Source organism: Equus quagga, chromosome 3 (assembly GCF_021613505.1).
Source record: "Equus quagga isolate Etosha38 chromosome 3, UCLA_HA_Equagga_1.0, whole genome shotgun sequence".
Classification (NCBI taxonomy): Eukaryota; Metazoa; Chordata; class Mammalia; order Perissodactyla; family Equidae; genus Equus; species Equus quagga.
Genome location: NC_060269.1, coordinates 111,998,753 through 112,018,656, shown reverse-complemented (window position 1 = coordinate 112,018,656; position 19,904 = coordinate 111,998,753). Strand labels below are relative to the sequence as shown.

Below are 19,904 nucleotides of genomic sequence, written 5' to 3'. Positions count from 1 at the left end.
TTACAGCATTAATACATTATCACGATGTAGAGGGAACTCTTTACATAGGCTTCCCTGTATCATAGTATCTAACCCTTATGTTACTAAAGACCATAGAACGTTTACCAGCAGCAGTTAGCTTAATTTCACTTTTTTGAGATAAATTAAGTAAACTAGGATTTAACAATTGTGCCCTGATTCTACTTATGCCCAGATCTGAGATAGCATAAGCTGGCATTTTTAGATAAGCCACTATATTCATTATGTGGGTAGCTATTTGAAAACATAAGAACATGTCATAATTTAAAGTTAAGAACTGGATTTATTTGAAAATGTGCTTGGTTCCTGGGCCCTGTGAGCCTGCTGTGTTTTAGGCCTTGATATCTCTCCCATCTGATCCATGTATTAGAATATTACTTGTGTTGTAGCCACTTCCAGTAGGCGCAAGTCTCCCAGTCTCCCAGAATCAATAGGGACCAGTGGAAACAGAGTAACATGCTCTCTTATTCTGGAGAGCAGAAAGCAGTGAGAGTGACGAATGTCCCTGAGTTGGGGTTCTATCCGCTTGCTTGGTGTCCGCCAGACACTATGTGCTACATTCCACTTAATTGAAAAAATTTTTTAATCTTTTTTTTTTTTTTGAGGAAGATTAGCCCTGAGCTAACTACTGCCAGTCCTCCTCTTTTTGCTGAGGAAGCCTGGCCCTGAGCTAACATCCATGCCCATCTTCCTCTACTTTATACGTGGGACGCCTACCACAGCATGGTGTGCCAAGCGGTGCCATGTCTGCACCTGGGATCTGAACTGGCGAAACCTGGGCCGCCGAGAAGCGGAACGTGTGAACTTAACTGCTGCGCTACTAGGCTGGCCCCTAAGCTAATACTTTATCAAGTCTCTAGATAGGGGCTGGCCCTGTGGCTGAGTGATTAAGTTCCTGTTCCCAGGGTTTCACCGGTTCAGATCCTGGGTGTGGACCTAGCACCGCTCATCAAACCATGCTGCGATGGCGTCCCACAGCACAACCAGAAGGACCTACAACTAGAATATACAACTATGTACTGAGGGCGCTTTGGAGAGAAGAAAAAAAAAAAAAAGATTGGCAACAGATGTTAGCTCAGGTGCCAATCTTTAAAAAAAAGGAAAAAAGAAAAGAAAAAGTCTCTAGATACTCTGGTGTAAAGTTCTGGTAAAACATTGATTTGACAGCTGGTTTAGGAGCAAGTGGGACTGCCTATATGATTCCCCCTACTCCTCACTCTCTAATCCAGTCTAAGCCTGGGCCCAGTGTGCTCTCGCAGGACTGGATGGGCATAGGGAGGGGAGGGATGGAGATCAAGAAATGCTGGTAGGTGGCCAATGCTAAAGGGTTCTAAAATCACTTCCAACTCCATGTCATTCCACCCCTCTTCCTGGTTGTGAAACCAGGAAAAGAAGAGTTTCTTGGGCCTCAGGATCTTCAGCTTGGATTCTGCCTCAAACTCCCATCCTTTTTTCCTTCTTGGAGAGTAATGAGATACTATTCTGAGATATACAGGTCTTTCATTTCTGTGTTCTTATTACCTTCCTCAGCATAGAGACTTCACGATAGCTTTCTGCTAGTCTAAGTGCTCCTTGGGGGTGGGTAGGAATGGGAGTGGAGATAGCCCAGATTTGAATATGAATGGATTTCTTTTCATTTAAATTTTAAAAAGTAATACATGCACAGTTAAAACAAAATATTCCTAAAAGATTTATAATTAAATCGAAATTTCCAGGGCCGGCCCCGTGGCCGAGTGGGTAAATTCGCCCACTCTGCTTCGGCAGCCCAGGGTTTGGATCCTGGGCGTGGATGTGACACTGCTCATCAGGCCACGTTGTGTTAGCGTCCCACATGCCACAACTAGAAGGACCTATAACTAAAAAAATACCCAATATATATATATACACAACTGTACTGGGGGGATTTGGGGAGAAAAAAGAAGAAAAAATTGAAATTTCAGAGCCTCTCCCTCTCTCCTTTCCTCAGTCACATAGCTGCTATGTGTATCTGACTCCTGAGGTAAATTTAAGTTAGCATCTCATTTCTTATTTGATAAATATACAGTGGATTCTCTTCATATAGGTCCTTAGAACAGACAGCACGTTATATAGCATTTTCCTCAAGGTGAGGATCACCCTAAAACCTTGTGGTGCATAAAAATGGCCAGAAAGTCTTCACAACCCTTTCAGTCAGCCTGACTGTGCTGCCACCCCAACTTGCGTTGGCCAATAGAATGCAGCAGAGTGACGCATGACTTCTGAGCTTCGGCCTATAGAGGCCTTGCAGCTTCTACTCTCACGCTTTTTCTGAACAACCCTGAAATAGCCTACTTGAGGGTAACCCCCAAGGTAGAGAGAATGACCAATGGAGAAAGGCCCAAGTTCCCCAGCTGGTACAGCCATTCAGGCTGAAGCTCCTGGCACACAGTGAGGTCTGCAAAAGCATGTTCCCATAGAGCAGAAGCACCACTGCAATGAGCCCAGATTATACTGCCAAACTGAGAAATAAGAGCAAATAAATGCTCATTTAAGGCTACTAAATTTTGGGGTGGTTTGTTACTCAGCAATAGATATGGATACAAGCCTAATTGTGCTCTCAATCTACTTAATAAAAAAGAAGTATTTCCAATTAACAGTTGAGCAACTGTACCCAGAAGTGACGTATCCCATGCCAAATGGGGGAGTTAATGGGTAAAATGGGATTGCTAGGCATTGTTTTCCTTTGTTGGAGGGTCTCATCCAAGTTCCCATGCTGAAAATACTAACACATTTCTCAGAATGAGCTTTACATAATAGCTTTATTTGGCCAGTGAAAAAGACATTTTCTTTACCTAGTGCTTCAATACAATACATCTTTTATCTGGCATTTTAAAGGAAAGTAGTCCCCATTTCTGTAATTTTCTTTCCTGTTGAGTATTTAACCATAGAGTTTAAAGTCAAAGACAGGAAAAAGATAAATCTTTTTAGGCCAGATGTTAAATGCTGAGAAAAACTGGAGATAATAGAAAGCTTTAATTAGGCAACCAGGATCCCCTTTTAGTGAAAGTCAGTTAAGACGTAAAAAGGAACAGGAAACAGGATGAGTGCTACACAAGTAGAAAAGGCAAGACCTTTTAAACAAGTTCAGGGCCAAATTAACTTGGTTTTCGAAGCTATTTGGTTCGTGAGTAAATAGGGACCACCAGTTCTTCTAATTCTATCTCACTAGCAGGGCCAGGATGAAAAATCAGTTTCTTTCCGTTGACAGTTGAATGGTGTAATTCTTTGGATGTTTGCGTTCCAAATTTCCTGTGTATCTAATTTACTATTTTCTTTCTTTCTTTCTTTTTTGTGAGGAAGATTGGTCCTCAGCTAACATCTGTGCCAATCTTCCTCTACTTTTTGTATGTGGGACACTGCCACAGCATGGTTTGATGAGTGGTGTGTAGGTTCAAACCCAGGATCCGAACCCTCCAACCCTGTGTTGGTAAAGTGGAGCAGGTGAACTTACCCTTACTATGCCACTGGGCCGGCCCATAATTTACTATTTTCTCAATCAGAATTGTGGGTCAGGATCTCCACGCATGCTGTGATCTGTCCGTGGTACTTGGCAAAGCTCACTAGCAATGTGAAAAGATTCCCAGCCAGCCATGAAAGCACAGTCGATTTAAAGCTGTCTGACCTGGTAAAACAGCACAGAAATCACACTGGGACTTTTGTTTAGGTTTGGGCAGCATTGCTGACATAAGACACACACACACTCACAGTCAATCTCTGAGAAACATTCTCAGGGTGGAATTATATATGGTAGAATTCAAAGGAAGCTAGAAAGAGAATTAAGTGGCAGTGACATAGTTTCCAAGGAAACTGTGTCATTACCTTTGGAGGTCTTCCAAGTGGGTTACCTGTCTTGTCTGAGATAACATTTCCCTCCTAAGGTTGAAAGGTTCTCACCTTTAGACTTGTGATGGGTTCTAGTATATAGAGGAAGTATTGTGTAGTGGTTAAAAACATGGGTGCTGATGGGACTGCTCTGTATCCTGGGTATAGGTCATTAAATGAACCTATACAAATATTAAAATCATAGTACATTGAAAGGGAAACGAGTCAGTTTTGCTATATAATTTTAAAAACCCACATGGGTGCCTGAGCTGGACTGCTTGGGTTTGTTTGAATCACAGCTCCATCACTTATTAGTTGTGTGACCCTGGACAAGTTACTTGTGCCTCAGTTTCCTCATTTGTAAATGCAGGTAATAATAGTACTTCCAGCATGGGGTTGTTGTAAGGATTCAGTTAATACATGTAAAGCTCTTAAAACAGTGCTTGGCTCACTGTATGTGGTATGTAAGAGCTAGCTACTATTATTATTGTAAGGATGCAAAGGAATCAAAAGAAGATATATGGGCTGTCATATGATTATAGGAACTATAAGTAGTCTGAAATACAACTTCTGTGAGGTACTGCCTTTATGTAAAGAAGGAAGAAACCCTAGAAAAGTATAAACTAAGCAAATTTAAGTCTCCCCTGTTGCTGTTTTTAAGGGACAGCAAAAACTAAACAAAAAAATCCCCTTCTTCTCCTAATTCATTCATTCATACATTGAATGCCTGCTGTTTTCCAGGACTTACTGAAAAGTGAGAAATGATCGTGGCAGTCTTCACTTCCCAAATCACCTGATGAAGTGTTCTCTAGCATGTGTGTCTTTTTTCATGGCCCCAGTTTTCTCAGATTTACTGCAGCGACTGGCCAGAGGTACTGACAATATCTGTGATTAAGCATCATATGTATTGCATTTAGCAATGAGAATATTAAGACCAAATAAATTCTCCCACTAGGTTAACTACCCAGAAGGTAAATTCTGAGAATTATTTGGGAAGTAAAAGGAAGCTTTTGAAAAACAGGAACCTGGGAGGGGTCCAAGCTGTGAGTGTTTTAAGGAAGATCTAGACATACTCAGGAATATTCAGATCATGAGACTCCTGTACTAAATGAGACAATGCTGCTCTTTGACATGAAGGGGAAAAGTGAGGCATCGTTCCTATCTGATGTTAAAATATAAATCATGAACCATTCCCCTCGCACTACAGGGCATTAATGGGGCAGACAACATGACAGAGAGACATTATGAGTAGGCAGAGGTGCCATCTATTTGATTCACATGAGTCTGAAGTCTTGTTTTTTATGTTTAAGCATTACTCTTTGACAGTTTGAGAGAAAACAATCCCCCTGGGAGGAGGAAAGCAGCCAAGAGAAAATGAAACAGTCTGAGAAAGAATGGAAATGATTCTATTGCTCCACGAGACAGAGCCAAGTGGGAGCGAAGCCAGGGTAAATGATCAAGGCTGTCTACGAAACAGCTCGCCTCAGCTGGGGCGCTGGGTGCCTACTCAGTGAAGCAGTAACAGCTCTGCCATGGCTGACACAGCTGGAGCTCCAAGTCAGCCATGTGCAGGAAAGTGGCCTTGATCTCCATTTTGTAAGAAGTGTCTGCATGAGCGAGAAACACAAGCACACAAGATGTATCTGTACTCCACTTCTCCTTGGTTGTCATGGGAAGTGAGTGTTGCAAGTAACATAAACAAATTTAGACTTTGGGGAACTATACAGTAAAGCCCTGCTGATTGGTAGGGCTTGCCATTTATGGTGATGAAAAATACAAATGTATTAAACCTCACTTTGTCTCAGTTAACTTTTAAAAAGATGCTGCTGTTTTTAAGAGGGGGAAAAAGATAAGGTGTAACTTTTTAAAGTAAAACTTTGAGTTTAGGGGCCAGCCTGGTGGTGCAGCGGTTAAGTTCGCATGTTCCGCTTCTCAGCGGCCCAGGGTTTGCTGTTTCGGATCCCAGGTGCGGACATGGCACCGCTTGGCAAAAGCCATGCTGTGGTAGGCGTCCCACGTATAAAGTAGAGGAAGCTGGGCATGGATGTTAGCTCAGGGCCAGTCTTCCTCAGCAAAAAGAGGAGGATTGGCAGTAGTTAGCTCAGGGCTAATCTTCCTCAAAAAACAAAACAAAACTTCAAGTTTAATGTCACATAGAAGTCAAAAAGCCCTTTGATGGCACATTTTACTTCTTCTAGGTGTCACGAGTACAAAAGAGGTGACATGCTGAACACAAGGCTGCAGAGCCAAGTAAATGATCTAGTATAAACTTGCTTCATTGTTTTCTTACCACTCAAAAACAACCTCTGTCCAGTGGAAGTGACACTTTGCCATTAATTTCTCCTCTTCACTAATTCCTGCATGCTATCATGGTGTAAATGGTTATTGATTCAAGGGAAGTCTTCACACTTAGATTCATGGATTAAGACGTATCAGTAAACTGACTACAGCTCAGAAACCAAGATGGTATCAGAACTTCCTTAAAGGAAAATCCACTGTGGAGCAGTTGAATAGGCCAGCAGTGATCCTGGGCTGCACGAGGGTGGCAGAATATGGAGGAAATTAACACCAGATCCTAGCAGAAGTCCTTGACTGTCTAGGCGCGGAGCATCTTTTGTGTCTGAGGTATGGTAACCCCCCCTTGCCTGGCTTTCCTGTCTGTTTTTGCAGAGAATCATAAAAGGTTAGAACTGAGAAAAATCCAGTCATTCCCTCATTTTATAGGTGAGAAAATGAAGACCCAAAGAGATTAACTAATCTAACAGGGAAACTGACTGACTTAGTAAACTGCACTGTTTGAAACTCCCAGCAAGGCACCTTGGAACATTTTTAGATATGCCTCAGCCAGGCTTTATGAAACCGGTGAATTTTAGAAGTAAAAGGGACTTGAGAATATAAATTATGAACATTTAAAGAGTTTTTGCTAGTTGAGAGGCCTAAAAGCCTAGAGAGAAGATAAGGAGGGAGAAATGTTCTGCCTCTAAAATACATACCCATAAGTTATCAGGGTAATGACAGCATCTGTTTTTAGGTTCTGTGTTTCTCCACAATTGCCAGGTTCTCCATATTTTCTTCATTCTATCTAAAGATTCATGGATATGCTCCAAAATCACCATGAACAGTAGATAGATATGTAATGGCTACAATTTTAACTTGTAAAATTAATGGTATTTCATTCTCTACAAAAGACTAGAAATCAACCACCAATCAATTTTCTCAACTTGGGAAGCTACCGCCCTCTAGAGGGTGGGTTTGGGAAAGTCAGGGGTACTTTTTCGTTGTCACAATGACCGATGGGGCAGAGGGAGTTGCTACTGGCATTTAGTATCTGGGGATGAGGGATGCCTGATATATTGAAATGCAGTTTTACACATAAAGAACCCTACCTTCCCAAGATGCCAATAGTACTCACTTCGAAACATGATGAAAGTGAGATCTACAAAGTTTGTACAAGTTACCTCTTGAAATATTAACCATTTATTCTAAGATGACTTAGTGAGAAGGGGGCTAGAGGGTACACATTGACAGCATGGGTCTGTATATTAGGAAGTTCATGGACCTGACTGCATTTTAGGCCAGCTTATCCCACTAGCATTTATCTCAACACTGGGATCTGGGACTTGATGTGCCAATTGTTCATTGTACACAGCTATAGTGCTACTTACTCAACTAGGAATAGCAGAAGGTAAAGACTTCTGATTGACATATGTTATGCAGTGTGTACAGGCAAAAGTTGATAAACTGGTTAAATGCTCTGATAGTTGCAGAATAGACTCTGGATACTAAAAAGATAGAACTTGAATCTTTTTTTTGAGGAAAATCAGCCCTGAGCTAACTACTGCCAATCTTCCTCTTTTTGCTGAGGAAGACTGGCCCTGAGGTAACATCCATGCCCATCTTCCTCTATTTTATATGTGGGACGCCTACCACAGCATGGTCTGCCAAGCAGTGCCGTGTCCACACCCGGGATCCAAACCGGTGAACCCTGGGCCGCCAAGAAGTGGAATGTGCAAATTTAACTGCTGCGCCACTGGGCTGGCCCCTTGAATCCTTTTTATCTAAGATTTTCAGGTACTTTTATTTTTTTTAATTTTTTAATTTTTATTTTTTTGAGGAAGATTAGCCCTGAGCTAACATCTGCTGCCAATCCCCCTCTTTTTGCTGAGGAAGACTGGCCCTGAACTAACATCCATGCCCATGTTCCTCTACTTTATATGTGGGACGCCTACCACAGGACGGCTTGACAAGTGGTGCCATGTCTGCACCCGAGGTCCGAACTGGTGAACCCTGGGCCACCAAAGCAGAATGTGCAAACTTAACCACTGTGCCATCAGGCCGGCCCCTTCAGGTACTTTTAGATCACGTAAGGTAAACTTCTACTTGTTCTGCAGTGTCCATTCTCCCCTTCTTCCCTTAAGTAAGAAAAATCCAAAACGGTCCCCATTTCCCCTTGCGACTCCCAGCTTCCTTGTGGGTGGGTGTGGCCATGCAACTGTTGACCACTGGACAATGTAAAACGATGTGCACAACTTTCAGCTCTTCTCTTCTTTTAAATAGGGAAGCTGCATGCTCTTCACTTTCTTCCCCTCTTCCCACTTCCTGGGAAAGGATGACAACTTGAGCAACCACCTTAGAGCTAGAGATGGAAGCCATGGAGTGTCCCACCAGTTAGATCCTTGGATGACTACACGGAGCAGAGCCACCTACTCACTTCTATCTTATTTAAGCCAATGTATTTTGGAGAAATTGATTTTCTACCATTTTTTCATGAGCCAACTGCTAAGTTGCTCTCTCAACTGGACTCTAAATAAGAAGTGACATCTGGTCTCAATAAAAATAGTAGTGGGAGAAACTTGAATGTAGTAGAACTCCTTTTTAGGTATATTTGGGTCACAGATACATATATATATACTCCCTATAAAAAAATAACTTCTATTTACAAATTCAAAACATTACAAATCAGCACAGTCCTGAGTAGTTAAAAAAAGGTGGGAGCAAGGGGGTTTTATTATAGCTATATTTAATACAATTCAATGTATGTAGTTATGTTTAATAGAGTTAATATGCAATGTGAACAAGGTCAGCTTCATATATTTATCTGTTTTTTCTTCTTCTGCAGATTGTACACCAGGGAAGGCGGCTTCTTGGTTTTATAGGCCACACTTCTCTTGAGGCGCTCTCCTTTGATGTTAACGATATGTGGCAAGAGAGGGGGCCGGACCGTCAGAACTGTTCCTTGAGGCGTATAGCCTCGGAGACGCAGTCTGTCCTTAAAATGAGGCGTAACTGCAACCCAACCTATGCAGGCAGGCGACAGAACACAAAATGGCATTAGCAACCATCTTATTACAAATACCAAACCAAAGCTCTAAATGGAGGAGCAACAGAGGCTATAGTCTCTTTCACTTAATTTTTTTAAAAAGCATTACAGTGCATTTGTGAAAAGGTACAAATTTATTTTCAGAGTAGGTTGCATTTATGAATAAACTAGTATGCATTTCTTAAAATTCTCAGCTTATGTCAGGTAAGGCACATTTCTATAAAAATATACTATACGTCATAAGGCTACTTTATTCACCTTTTAAAAAGTGCCCGGTGTAAAATTACCTGCAGAGGAAAACTTGATGTCAGCCACTGCTTCAGATTCCCCAAGTCCTTCTTCTAATGTAATGTCTTCACCAACAAGAGGAGGAAATCCTGCCATTCGCTCTTCTCCACCCATTGGGACCTTCCATTGAGACAAAATGAAGAAGTTTGGAAGTTCAAATTAAATTCCCCATAACTAATATTAAGTAAAGCACTGATAAGATAATTCTGTACAGGGATCAAGAATAAAATCCTTTTAAACATTCAGCTCTTGAAAAAACTCTGAATCACTTCTAGGTCAAATGCAAAAGCACAGGCGCTCTGTGATGAGATGAAGCCTACAGATCCCAGTGCCAAGGGCCCCATGTGGACATGCACCTGGAGGTAGCCTCCTGAGAGCACAATCTTGCTTTATTTGTTTACACTGTTTTTATAGCCCTCCATAAAGCTTCACACAGAGTAATGTGGGACAAGTAGGGCAACATCCTTCCAAACACCTTGTTTCTTGAGGTCTGGCTGGCCACAAAGATTAATCTCTACCTTATTACAAGTCAAGGGTACATGTATGATAGGTAAGATTCAACTTCTATGTTTATAGATATTCTAGGAATTGGAAATAACTGGAAAATAATTTATTAATTAATCTCCTTGTGTTTAGCACTAGGGACACAAAGATAGAAGTTACAATATGGTCCCTGGCCCCAGGAGATCAGAAGGTGGAAATAACAGGTAAACAAATAACAAGGTAAGAAATGTGATGAAAGGCAGCTATTACTAAGTACTATGGTTGTGGAGGAAGACGTCGGTCAAGGAAAACATTAATGAAGAAGCAATATCTGAGCAGTATTGTGAGAAACAGGTCAAAGTTACTCAGTGGATGCTATTCTGGGTTAGCATCATGCACAGACACAAAAAACTGGCAGAGGGCTAATGAGTTCAGGGAACTGTAGCTTAACTGTCCAGAGTATGTTACGTGTGTATCAGTGAAGAGGCTATCAGTTTAGACTTCTCTCAGTAATGTGGAACAACCAAGTAATTATAAGCAGGAAAGAGAACAGAGATAAGAATAAAAAAAGGATACTTGTGACCTACTTTGTATTTTGGAAAGATGTCTCTAGTGCAGGGCTTCTCAACCTCAGCACTACTGACATTTTGGGCTGAATAAGTCTTTGTTGGGGGTAGGCTGTCCTGTGCATTATGGTATTTTTAGTAGAATCCCTGGCCTCTACTTTGGCATCCATCAAGTTGTGAAAACCAAAAATGCCTCCAGGCATTGCGAAATGTCCCCTGGGGGCAGAAGTCAACCCTGGGTGAGAACCACTGCTCTTGTGGCTGTGGAGGTATATTGGGGTAGGGGTGGGAGGAGGGCAGTAAAAATGGGATGTTGGGAAAAATACTTAAGGATCTCAAAAACAGCCTAATGGAAGCAGATTACAGCCTGAACTACAAGGCTGGATTCAGAGATAATTAGGAGGCAGGACTGACTAACTGGGAAGGTAAGGAAACCAGGAAGCAAGAATGAATCCCAGAGCAGCCCAAGAACCATCTGAGTCACACTGGGAGAGAAGACTAGGACTGTTGCTTTGGAAAGTATCAATCATATCCGTTCTGAAAACTACACAGACGCATGGGGGTAGAGTGACACAGAGTTCATTTTTATGACAGCCATGTTGTACAAACTAAGGAAGTTTTCTTTCCTGCAAGTCTCAAGCTGTATTTCAACTTGGTATTATTATTTACCTAAAAAGTGAACGAATGTAATAGAACAACTCAAGTCTTTTAGTGGGGAAAAATCAACAGCTCGTACCTTGCTGACTGCCTTTATGTGCTCACTCACCCTACAAATCCTACAGGTCTTTGGAATATTAACTTTAGGGCAGTTATTTCAGTGGTTTTAATTTCAGTCTGGCTTTCTTAGGAAATTCAGAGAGGGGAAGTATTTACTTCTCAACTCAGGTTTGTTTTGATCCTGTTTGAAGGGAGGGTGTATATTTTGCATTTTGACTTATTTTCATTTGCATGAGCACTAATGCTAAATCACCTCTGTATTTTTGCAACAGATGTGTCCCATCATCATCATCATCATCACAAATAATGACACCGCACTTACAACACTTAGAGCCCCTAAACTTAATCCTCTTCGCAACCTTGTGAGGTGGGTACAACACACGGCGGTAAAGGAAACTTGCCTAGTCACACAGCTTTGTTAGGTGGTGGAGTGGAGCAGGCATTTGAACCCAGGCAATCTGGCTCCAGTGATCTTATCCATTGTACAATACACACTAGCCAACAGTGTGTATGGCGTGTCTAGTTAAAGGGCTGAACAGTCCCCACTCAGCCTTTGGTGAACTTAGTTAAGAACAATTTCAGTGGTACAGCAAGGGCCAAACAGGACTGCAGAGGATGGGGCATGAGGAGCAGGAGCAAGGTTTATTGGAAAGAGAAGAAATGAGCAGGACACTGACTTTTGTTTTTTAAGGATGAGAGAAATTTTAACATACATACAGGCCAAAGGAAGGAGCAGGTAGAGCAGCAGAGAAGAGGTGGGATAATCAGTATGTGTCTTGGATTAAGAACCTAAGAGGAGAGCTTTTCCACCCAGACCAGGGCTTCTCAACCTTGGCCCTACTAACATTTTGGACAAGATAATTCTTTGTTGTGAGGGGCTGTCTGGGCACTGCTGATGTTTAGCATCATCCCTGGCTCCACCTACTAGATGCCAGCACCATCTCCCAGTTGTGAGACAATCTGTAACTTCTCTTCACTCAGCATTATCCAATACAACTTTCTGCAATGATGCGTCTGTTGGGCACTTGAAATGTGGCTACTGCAACTGAAGAACTAAATTTTAAATTTTATTTAATTTTAACTAATTTGTTTAAATTTAAATAACCACATGTAGCTACCAAATTGGACAGTGTAGCCTAGAGAAAACACAGCTCTGCAGCTATCCTAGGATCAGTCCAAACCAACATCCCTTTTCTTACAGAGTCCACTTCACTATAGCCAAAATCTTCAAGGCGAAGAAAGTGAGGGGCGAGCTAGCTGACGGTATAACAAAGATGGTTCTGTCTAACAAAGGCAGGACTGTGGGACTATCACGGTGTATGATAACCTAACTAGGCAATCATCTAAGAGTGTTGCCTCACCTTGAGTAATGTATGACCCGCATGCTTGTGATACACGGTATCCGCCTTGTCCAAGGAAGTAACATGCACAGGAAGGAAGTTAGAAGCCACAACTGTAAACCAAGCTGACTGACTTCCCTCAACAAAGGAAGAGAGAAGTTGTTATTTTATACAATAATAATGTCTGCTTTAACTTTCCCTGGGGAAAGTCAGGTTTAAAATATTAAAATTCCGTGGGCTTTAATGAAATATGTAAGGGTTTTAAGAATGCAAGGCTAAATTCCCAACAAATTGTGAATACAAAACCCGAGAAATATGCTATAGCAATGGCCTGTAAGTTGCATTCAGTGTTGTTGGACACATCCATGCTTTATTTTCCTTTTTTTCCCTCACTTTGGCAAAAAGAGAAGCAATTCTATAGATACTCTAAAATCCCCAGAATGATGCTAATTAAAAAAAAAAGTACATATAAAAAAAGTACACATATCATGGGATATAAAGAAGTGTGGAATCTATTTAATGCATATTAACCCTGTACCTAAAGGTGTGACCCATGATTTCCATGTGAAACAATACCACAGGATAGGGACAGTTATCTTTTCTTCTTAAATGCCAACCTGTCTGGGGCACTCAGCATCCTCCTGAAGATCTACTTTCTTTTTTCCTATTTCTTTTTCCCAAGTTTTTATTATGGACATTTTCAAACATCAATATTTTGCCAGTCTTGTTCATATATCTGCTTTCTTAAAGTAAATCCCAATACTATGTCATTTTTTAATGGTACAGACTTTCCTTACCTGCAGAAAATCTATGCGGCCTATAGCACCCAAAAATAGAACCATTCCTGGTTTAAGCACAAAAGTTCTCGGCACAATGGACTGTGTTGGCAAAACAATATTTACTTCTTTTTCTGTTAGAAGATTTAAAATCTGTGAAGCAAAGGGCAGATATTTTAGAGAATTACTTTTATTGAAGATATGCTATATTGTAATTTACCTGTAAGATAAAAAGTGCTGAAAAAATATTTCAGACTGCACAATAAAACAAAGTACGCCAGAATTTGCTGCACATAAAATTTACACATTCTTTGTGTCTAAATGAATCAGTTTACGGACAGCCCTACTCTTTTTTCATAACTTAATCTTGAGTAATGGCAAAATAACTTTATAGGAGTGTGAGACTTTCTTATGTCAGCAGCAGCCTGGGGATGTCAAAACCGGTGTGAGCTGAAAACACTGATGACTCACTCCCAAGACAGAAAATATGTTCTCTCCATCAAGGCTCCTAGGAAGCAATAGCTTTCGGCTAAAGGTAAGGCAATGTGCTACCTTATGTCCTAGTGGCAAGTATTCGTGCATTAAAGGCAAAATGGTCACCCTACTCTAGGAGCGGGTAAAGAGCTGCAAGAACCCCTTTCTAAATTCTGCTCTTCAGTTTCCTTATTTCCACCGAATACTCAGCAAAAAATGAGAGAAAGTTATGGCTTTCCTCTGGCTTATAAGGATGAAGAGTTCCTAAATAGACGAGAGAAAAGAGAAGAGGAAGTCAGAAAGTACAAAATTCTGGTTAGATTTAAGGAATTGAAATCTGATTTAAAAAGAAAAAGACGAGAGAAGGTAAAAAAAAAGGGATAAAAAACTTTTGTGAACTTAAGAAAGTAACAAGGAAATAAAAAATAAGTGACACCTAGAGAGGCTGACAAGAAAATAAATAAGAAGGGGACTGCAAGCAGTTTTCCTCAGTATTTGTGTTGGAAAAGGCACATTAAAAGCCACCTGTAGTAAAGAAACTTTTTAACCCTTTTTAGCAGAGACCCTGCTATTTCCATTTCATAACAGAGTTCCTTGGCTCAGTCTGGGAAACACCAGTTTAAGGCATCAAATAAATTTATCAGTAAACTGACACAGAAACAAACTACCTGGGAGACCTTTTATATGTAAAAACTTTAGGGTCTCATTCTGTTGGCTAGGATATTTAGCAAATTCTTGCCTGTTTGACAAGAGGGTCCACATGACTAAAGGAGCTGCTATCCCTGACCTGTCTTAAAGAGAAGGAGTTGAAGTTAAAGTGATAGAGCAGCATTAGAAAGCAGTACAGTTACTCTAAAGTTATGGATTGCTAAGGAAGAAAAGATGGGACACAAGCACTTATTCCAGGAGGGCAATAGAAGTTAAACGATCTATGATTCTATGACATGGGATACCAAAGAGAATACAATTCTGACAATGAAACTGTAAATGATCCTGATGAGGCAAAGGAAGGAAAAGTAACTAAGAAACCAGTGTTGTTTTACAGAGATAATTAAGCAAATTAGAGACTGGTCAGGAACCAGATTCAAAAGCTGACTAGTGGATGTGTTGTAAGGCTCTATCCTGGAGGGACACTTGAGTCAATCAATGACTTGGATGGTGATCAAAACCGCAAATGGGGGCCGGCTCCGTGGCTGAGTGGTTAAGTTCGAGCGCTCTGCTGCTGCGGCCCAGGGTTCGGATCCTGGGCGCAGACATGGCACCACTCGTCAGGCCACGTTGAGGTGGCGTCCCACATCCCACAACTAGAAGGACGTGCAGCTAAGATATACAACTGTGTACAGGGGGGGTTTGGTGAGATAAAGCAGGAAAAAAAAAATATTGGCAACAGTTGTTAGCCCAGGTGCCAATCTTTGAAGAAAAAAAAAGGAAGATTGGCAACAGTTGTTAGCCCACGTGCCAATCTTAAAAAAAAAACTGCAAATGAATAAAAAGTTATGAGATTTAATGAGTATGTAGGATATAGGCTGAATTTAACAGGATAAAATTAAAGTTGCCCAGGAGATCCTGCAATTGGATTAAGAAGATGTATAAGGGCAGGACGGGTAGAGTTAATTGTATTCTAAATTATGCTCACATTAGGGCACAGATGCAAGAAATTTAGTTCTTAGTGTCATGTTTTAAGAAAAAAACAAATTAGAAAACATTATGTAAAGAGGCCTAGACTGATGAATAGCCTCTCTCAGAGAACAGCTGTGGGCAATGGAGACACGTAATCTGGATGACGTCAGCACAGTAAGTGCTCAATGTTTGTTGTATGAACTCATGAAAGAGAAGGAAAGAGCAGAGTGAGGAAGAGATAGGACACCACACTTTAAAACGTTTCAAAGTCTGGCAAGGCAAACAGGCATTAAATTCGTTCCACACAGCTTTGAGGAACAATGGGTACAAGTGACAGGGAGACTGCTCAACACAAACAGCAGGTCAAAGACTGAATGGGTTACCTTGGGAGGTAAGGTGACACTGCTCACCTGATGGTAAGTCACTCCTTACTCAGTTTAAGCTGGATGCCCTCTTCATGGATACGGTATAGAGGGAATTCAAGCATGGAATAAGTGGCTGGACTACGGTCATATTTATGATTTCTTCCAACCTCAAAATCTAGGATTCTGCAAATGTCTCCCTAACTAAGGTAACAACCTCAAGGATATAAATAGGTTGTCACGAGTGAACCCTACCAAATGGAACACAGAACTTGATGGCATATAGATTTGTCCCTGAACTGCTTCTATGAATGAATCAGAACTGAGTCTAAAATGAAAGGATACCTCCTTTCCTGTGTTCTGTCAATTACGACAGTACTCGTGTAACTGAAAGTAAATGTTTAAGCTATCAAATACATACACAATTTTCTTTTGTAATTCCAGGGGTGTCATGAAACCAGTGGGCATCTTTCACATCTTCTGGGGTCAACTGTACTCGTTTGGTGGGTTTATCTGCAACAACAGGTTCATTTCCCATGTCAAAGGCAAGTGAATCAGCATCAAACTCGAAGGCAGCTTCATCCTTCTGTTCTTCTGAATACGAGAATGTTCTTCCAACTCTTCCTAGAACAAGATATACTGAAGTTATTAGTCACTCTTTTAAAGCTTTTGACTCCAGACAGGTAATTCTTATGTTTGCCTCAAACAAGCTACTAGGACTAACTATAGTGTATGGAAGTGAGACTACAAAATGATACCTTTGCTTTTTTTCCAAAGGCAGTGGGAGCCAGACTCTTGCAATGATCAAGTGAGTGGCTGGCTGTTTACACTGGGTGGCGGTGGGAGGAAGGGTTAGAAATCAAACTGTTTTTAGTAAATGGAACGTTGAAAAGAGATACCAAGGAAAGGGTGACAACCTACACTCATGTGTGGTCAATGACAGACCACATATACGACAGTGGTCTCACACGAGATTAGTATCATACTATAGCCTAGGTGTGTAGTAGGCTACACCGTCTAGGTTTGTGTAAGTACACTCTACGTTTGCACAATGACAAAATGGCCTGATGATGCATTTCTCAGAACCTATCCCCATGGTTAAGTGATGCATGACTGTAATTTAAAGCTGCTGTGTGAAGTCAACAACCCGTACTAGTCTGTAGGGAGGGGGCTGTATCTTAGTGAAAAATGCTTCTACTGGTGACAATGGCTGGGTGGGTGGTTATTGCATGTTTCCTTTCCTGGATTTCTCCAAGTATCTACCATCTCAATTTTCTCAGCACAACAAACCCTGGGTTCCCAAACAGTAGCCTTGCCTCTAAAGGTCCTCTATGTTGCAGAATGAGGAAAATATTCTGTCCCCACAAAAACCGGCTAGCCCCAGACAGCTGTATTTCAGGTTGCTCAACAAAGAATTTTAGCATGACTCCTATAGAAGATGCTTACCTACTACATAGCCATGCTTTTTTAAGAGATTAAGTTGATTTTGTTCTTGCTGACTAAGATCTTCTTCAGCTACAGCTGCATCTTTTTTCAGTCTTTTTTGCCTTTTAAACATTCTGTAAGGAGTTGGGTTGCAAATAGGAAACTTCAGAAGGTTTAATGTAGTACCTGAAATACCAAAGAATAAATACTTTTTTATAAACATCGTACAAGAAAGGGAATAAGAAGAGGAAAACTAACATTTTTGAGGAGCTACACTGTCTTGGGGACTGTGATTTATTTCGCTTAACCTTCATGACAACATTCTACAAAATTATTCTTTTTTTCTGCTTTACCTCCCCAAACCCCCCCGTACACAGTTGTATATCTTAGGTGCCGGTCCTTCTAGTTGTGGTCTACAAAATTATTCTTACTTTACAGATGAGGAAATTGGCTCAGAGACTGGCTCAAAGGCTCAACCAGGATTTGAATCCCTGGATTAAATCCCAGGATTTAAATCTGCAGGCCTGATTTCTTTCCATCCTACCATCCAGTATAAAAGCACCTCTGTGTATAATTCATCCAAAGTCCAGAACAGAGAAGATCAGCTTATCAAACAAAGTTAAACACTGATTTCAAAAGAACAAGTGAGGCAGTTTTGCCAACTGTTAAATACAAACAGGGTCATAGCAGAACCCATTCTGCAATTACAGAAGTTTCACAGGGTCATAGAAGAACCCATTTTGCAATTACAGAAGTTTCGTAAAGCCACAAAGTTGATATTTCTTCCTAACGAAGCTACACATCCTATTGCATTAGTGAATTATTCAAATGTTAAATGCGTATAGTATACTGATCTCATGAAGAAACTCAAGATATGAAGAGTTAGACTGAGGGATGGAAGGAGGTTTAGAAAGTAAAGGAAGGACTTTTGTGAGAAACATACAAAGAAGTAAAGCTACAAGGGAAACCTCCAAGAGAGCAGGAACTCTGCTTTGTTCGCTGGTTCATCTACAGTGCCCAGAACAGTGACTGGAACATAGAAGTGCCCCATAAATATTTCTATTAGAAAATTACTACAACATATACTGAATTTCTAAGTACTAAGCTGACACAGAAAAGAGGTGTGACCAAAGTAGGGAGACAATTTTTAAAGGGAAGACTCCAGACTTCCAACTTCTTAGACAACGAAGGGGAATGCCTCGTGTGGCTCACCAGGCCAAGGGGAAATGGTGGCTTTGTCGATAGCCTCAGCGCCCTTGGCGATGCAGTAATCGGACTCCAGGAGCGTGTTGAAGAGAGTGGACTTGCCAGCGTTGGTGGCGCCAACCAGGTAGACGTCGCCGCGGTAGCGCCAGGAGCGCTGAAGCGCGGAGATCAACTCTTCCACTCCAAAGCCAGTCTTGGCGCTGATGAGCCGCACGTCCCTGAGCACCGTGCGGGACCTGGCTGAAGGATTCGAATTCTCCTCCTCGTCCCGTGGCCCGTCCCCGCCGGGGTGCTGTGGCCCTCGGTGGCCAGGGAGCGGCAGGAGCCCCGCGCGTGCACAGTCGTCCCACAGCCGCTCCCGGAGCCTCTGCCGGTAGCCGGGAGCGTCCTGGGGCAGCAGGTCCACCTTGTTCCCCAGCACGATCAGCTGCTTGGGGCCCACCAGCGCAGGCAGGTCGGGCAGCAAGGCGTCGGGCAGATCGAGCAGGTCCACCATGTAGAGCACCAGAGCGGGCCCGGGCCGCCGCAGCGCGGCGCTCACCAGCTCCAGGTACTGCTCGCGGCTCACCTGCAGGCGCAGGGCGCGCCGGTGGTGCACCAGCAGCCAGCAGCGCTGGCACACGGTCCGCGCCAGCCCGCCGTCGGCCTGCGCCGCCGCGCTCAGGAACTTCTCGCTGGGCAGGTAGCCGGGCACGCCGGGGTCCTGGCAGTGCAGCTCCGCCCCGCAGCCCGAGCAGTTCAGGCCGCTGGGCGGCACCGTCGGGTCCGGGTGCCCCACGACCGGATGCTCCCGGCGCCTGGCCCGTAGCTTCTGCTGCCGCCGCTCCTCCCGCCGCTGCTGCTGCTGTCTCTCTTCCTCCTCCTGCCGCTGCTGCAGCGCCCGCAGCTGCTCTTCGGGGGTCGGTTCGGGCTCCGGCTCCGGGACGTACTCGGGGAACAGAAAACGCTCCTCCATGTCAGCCCTTCCTTCGTAACCCCCAGTCGCCATCGGGCCACGAGGGAGCCCACGTCCCAGGCCCGATGGGTGCTGGGAGGAGAAGGGGGTCGTGCGCCTCCTCTCGAGGAGAGGCTCCCGGAGGCCATGGCGCGCTACCCTGAGAGCGGATCCCCGCAGGAAGCCGCAGAGAAGCCTACCAGTTAGGCGTGCTGGCAGCATGGAGAACACGGCCCCGGCAAAGGGGCGGAGCCACGTGCGCGCACGCGCAATGGGGCCAGAGGTGTGCGTTAAAACCGAGGGAAAGCCCGCGACTACCTGAGAGCTGTCATTTGTCAGCCGCTGCACTTCGTCTCCTCCTCCCGGGTCTAATCCCGTGAATTACCGCGATGAACGCTGTGAGGCTTGGGAACCCGCTTCAAGCTAATACAAAGGCACCGCGGGCCTAGACTTAGCTGAATGGGCAGGAGAGGCTAGTGAGTCAGGGTTTGTTCCCTTTCAGGCTTCTTCAGTGCGCCACTGCTGGCACAACCTG

General features: G+C 42.9%; 1 protein-coding gene across 1 annotated transcript; it reads right to left on the bottom strand.

The window, feature by feature from the left end:
- Positions 1-8,836: 8,836 nt before the first annotated feature.
- On the bottom strand, positions 8,837-19,633 carry NOA1 (nitric oxide associated 1). The gene is made up of 7 exons (XM_046656004.1): positions 18,442-19,633; positions 17,251-17,415; positions 16,226-16,428; positions 13,370-13,501; positions 12,594-12,710; positions 9,466-9,586; positions 8,837-9,156 (listed from the first exon to the last, which is right to left on the bottom strand). Exons 1-7 carry the CDS (start codon positions 19,589-19,591, stop codon positions 8,945-8,947), a joined length of 2,100 nt encoding a protein of 699 aa, XP_046511960.1. The 5' UTR covers positions 19,592-19,633; the 3' UTR covers positions 8,837-8,944.
- Between the last annotated feature and the right edge of the window lie 271 nt (positions 19,634-19,904).

Bases quoted from the DNA above. Each gene is read 5' to 3' on its own strand.
- NOA1 (XM_046656004.1), bottom strand. From the start codon at position 19,591: ATGCTGCCAGCACGCCTAACTGGTAGGCTTCTCTGCGGCTTCCTGCGG. The intron at 16,429-17,250 runs GTAAGCATCTTC...ATCTTGTTCTAG, and splicing joins AAAGCATGGCTATGTAGTAG to GAAGAGTTGGAAGAACATTC. The intron at 9,157-9,465 runs GTAATTTTACAC...CTGCCTGCATAG, and splicing joins CATCAAGTTTTCCTCTGCAG to GTTGGGTTGCAGTTACGCCT.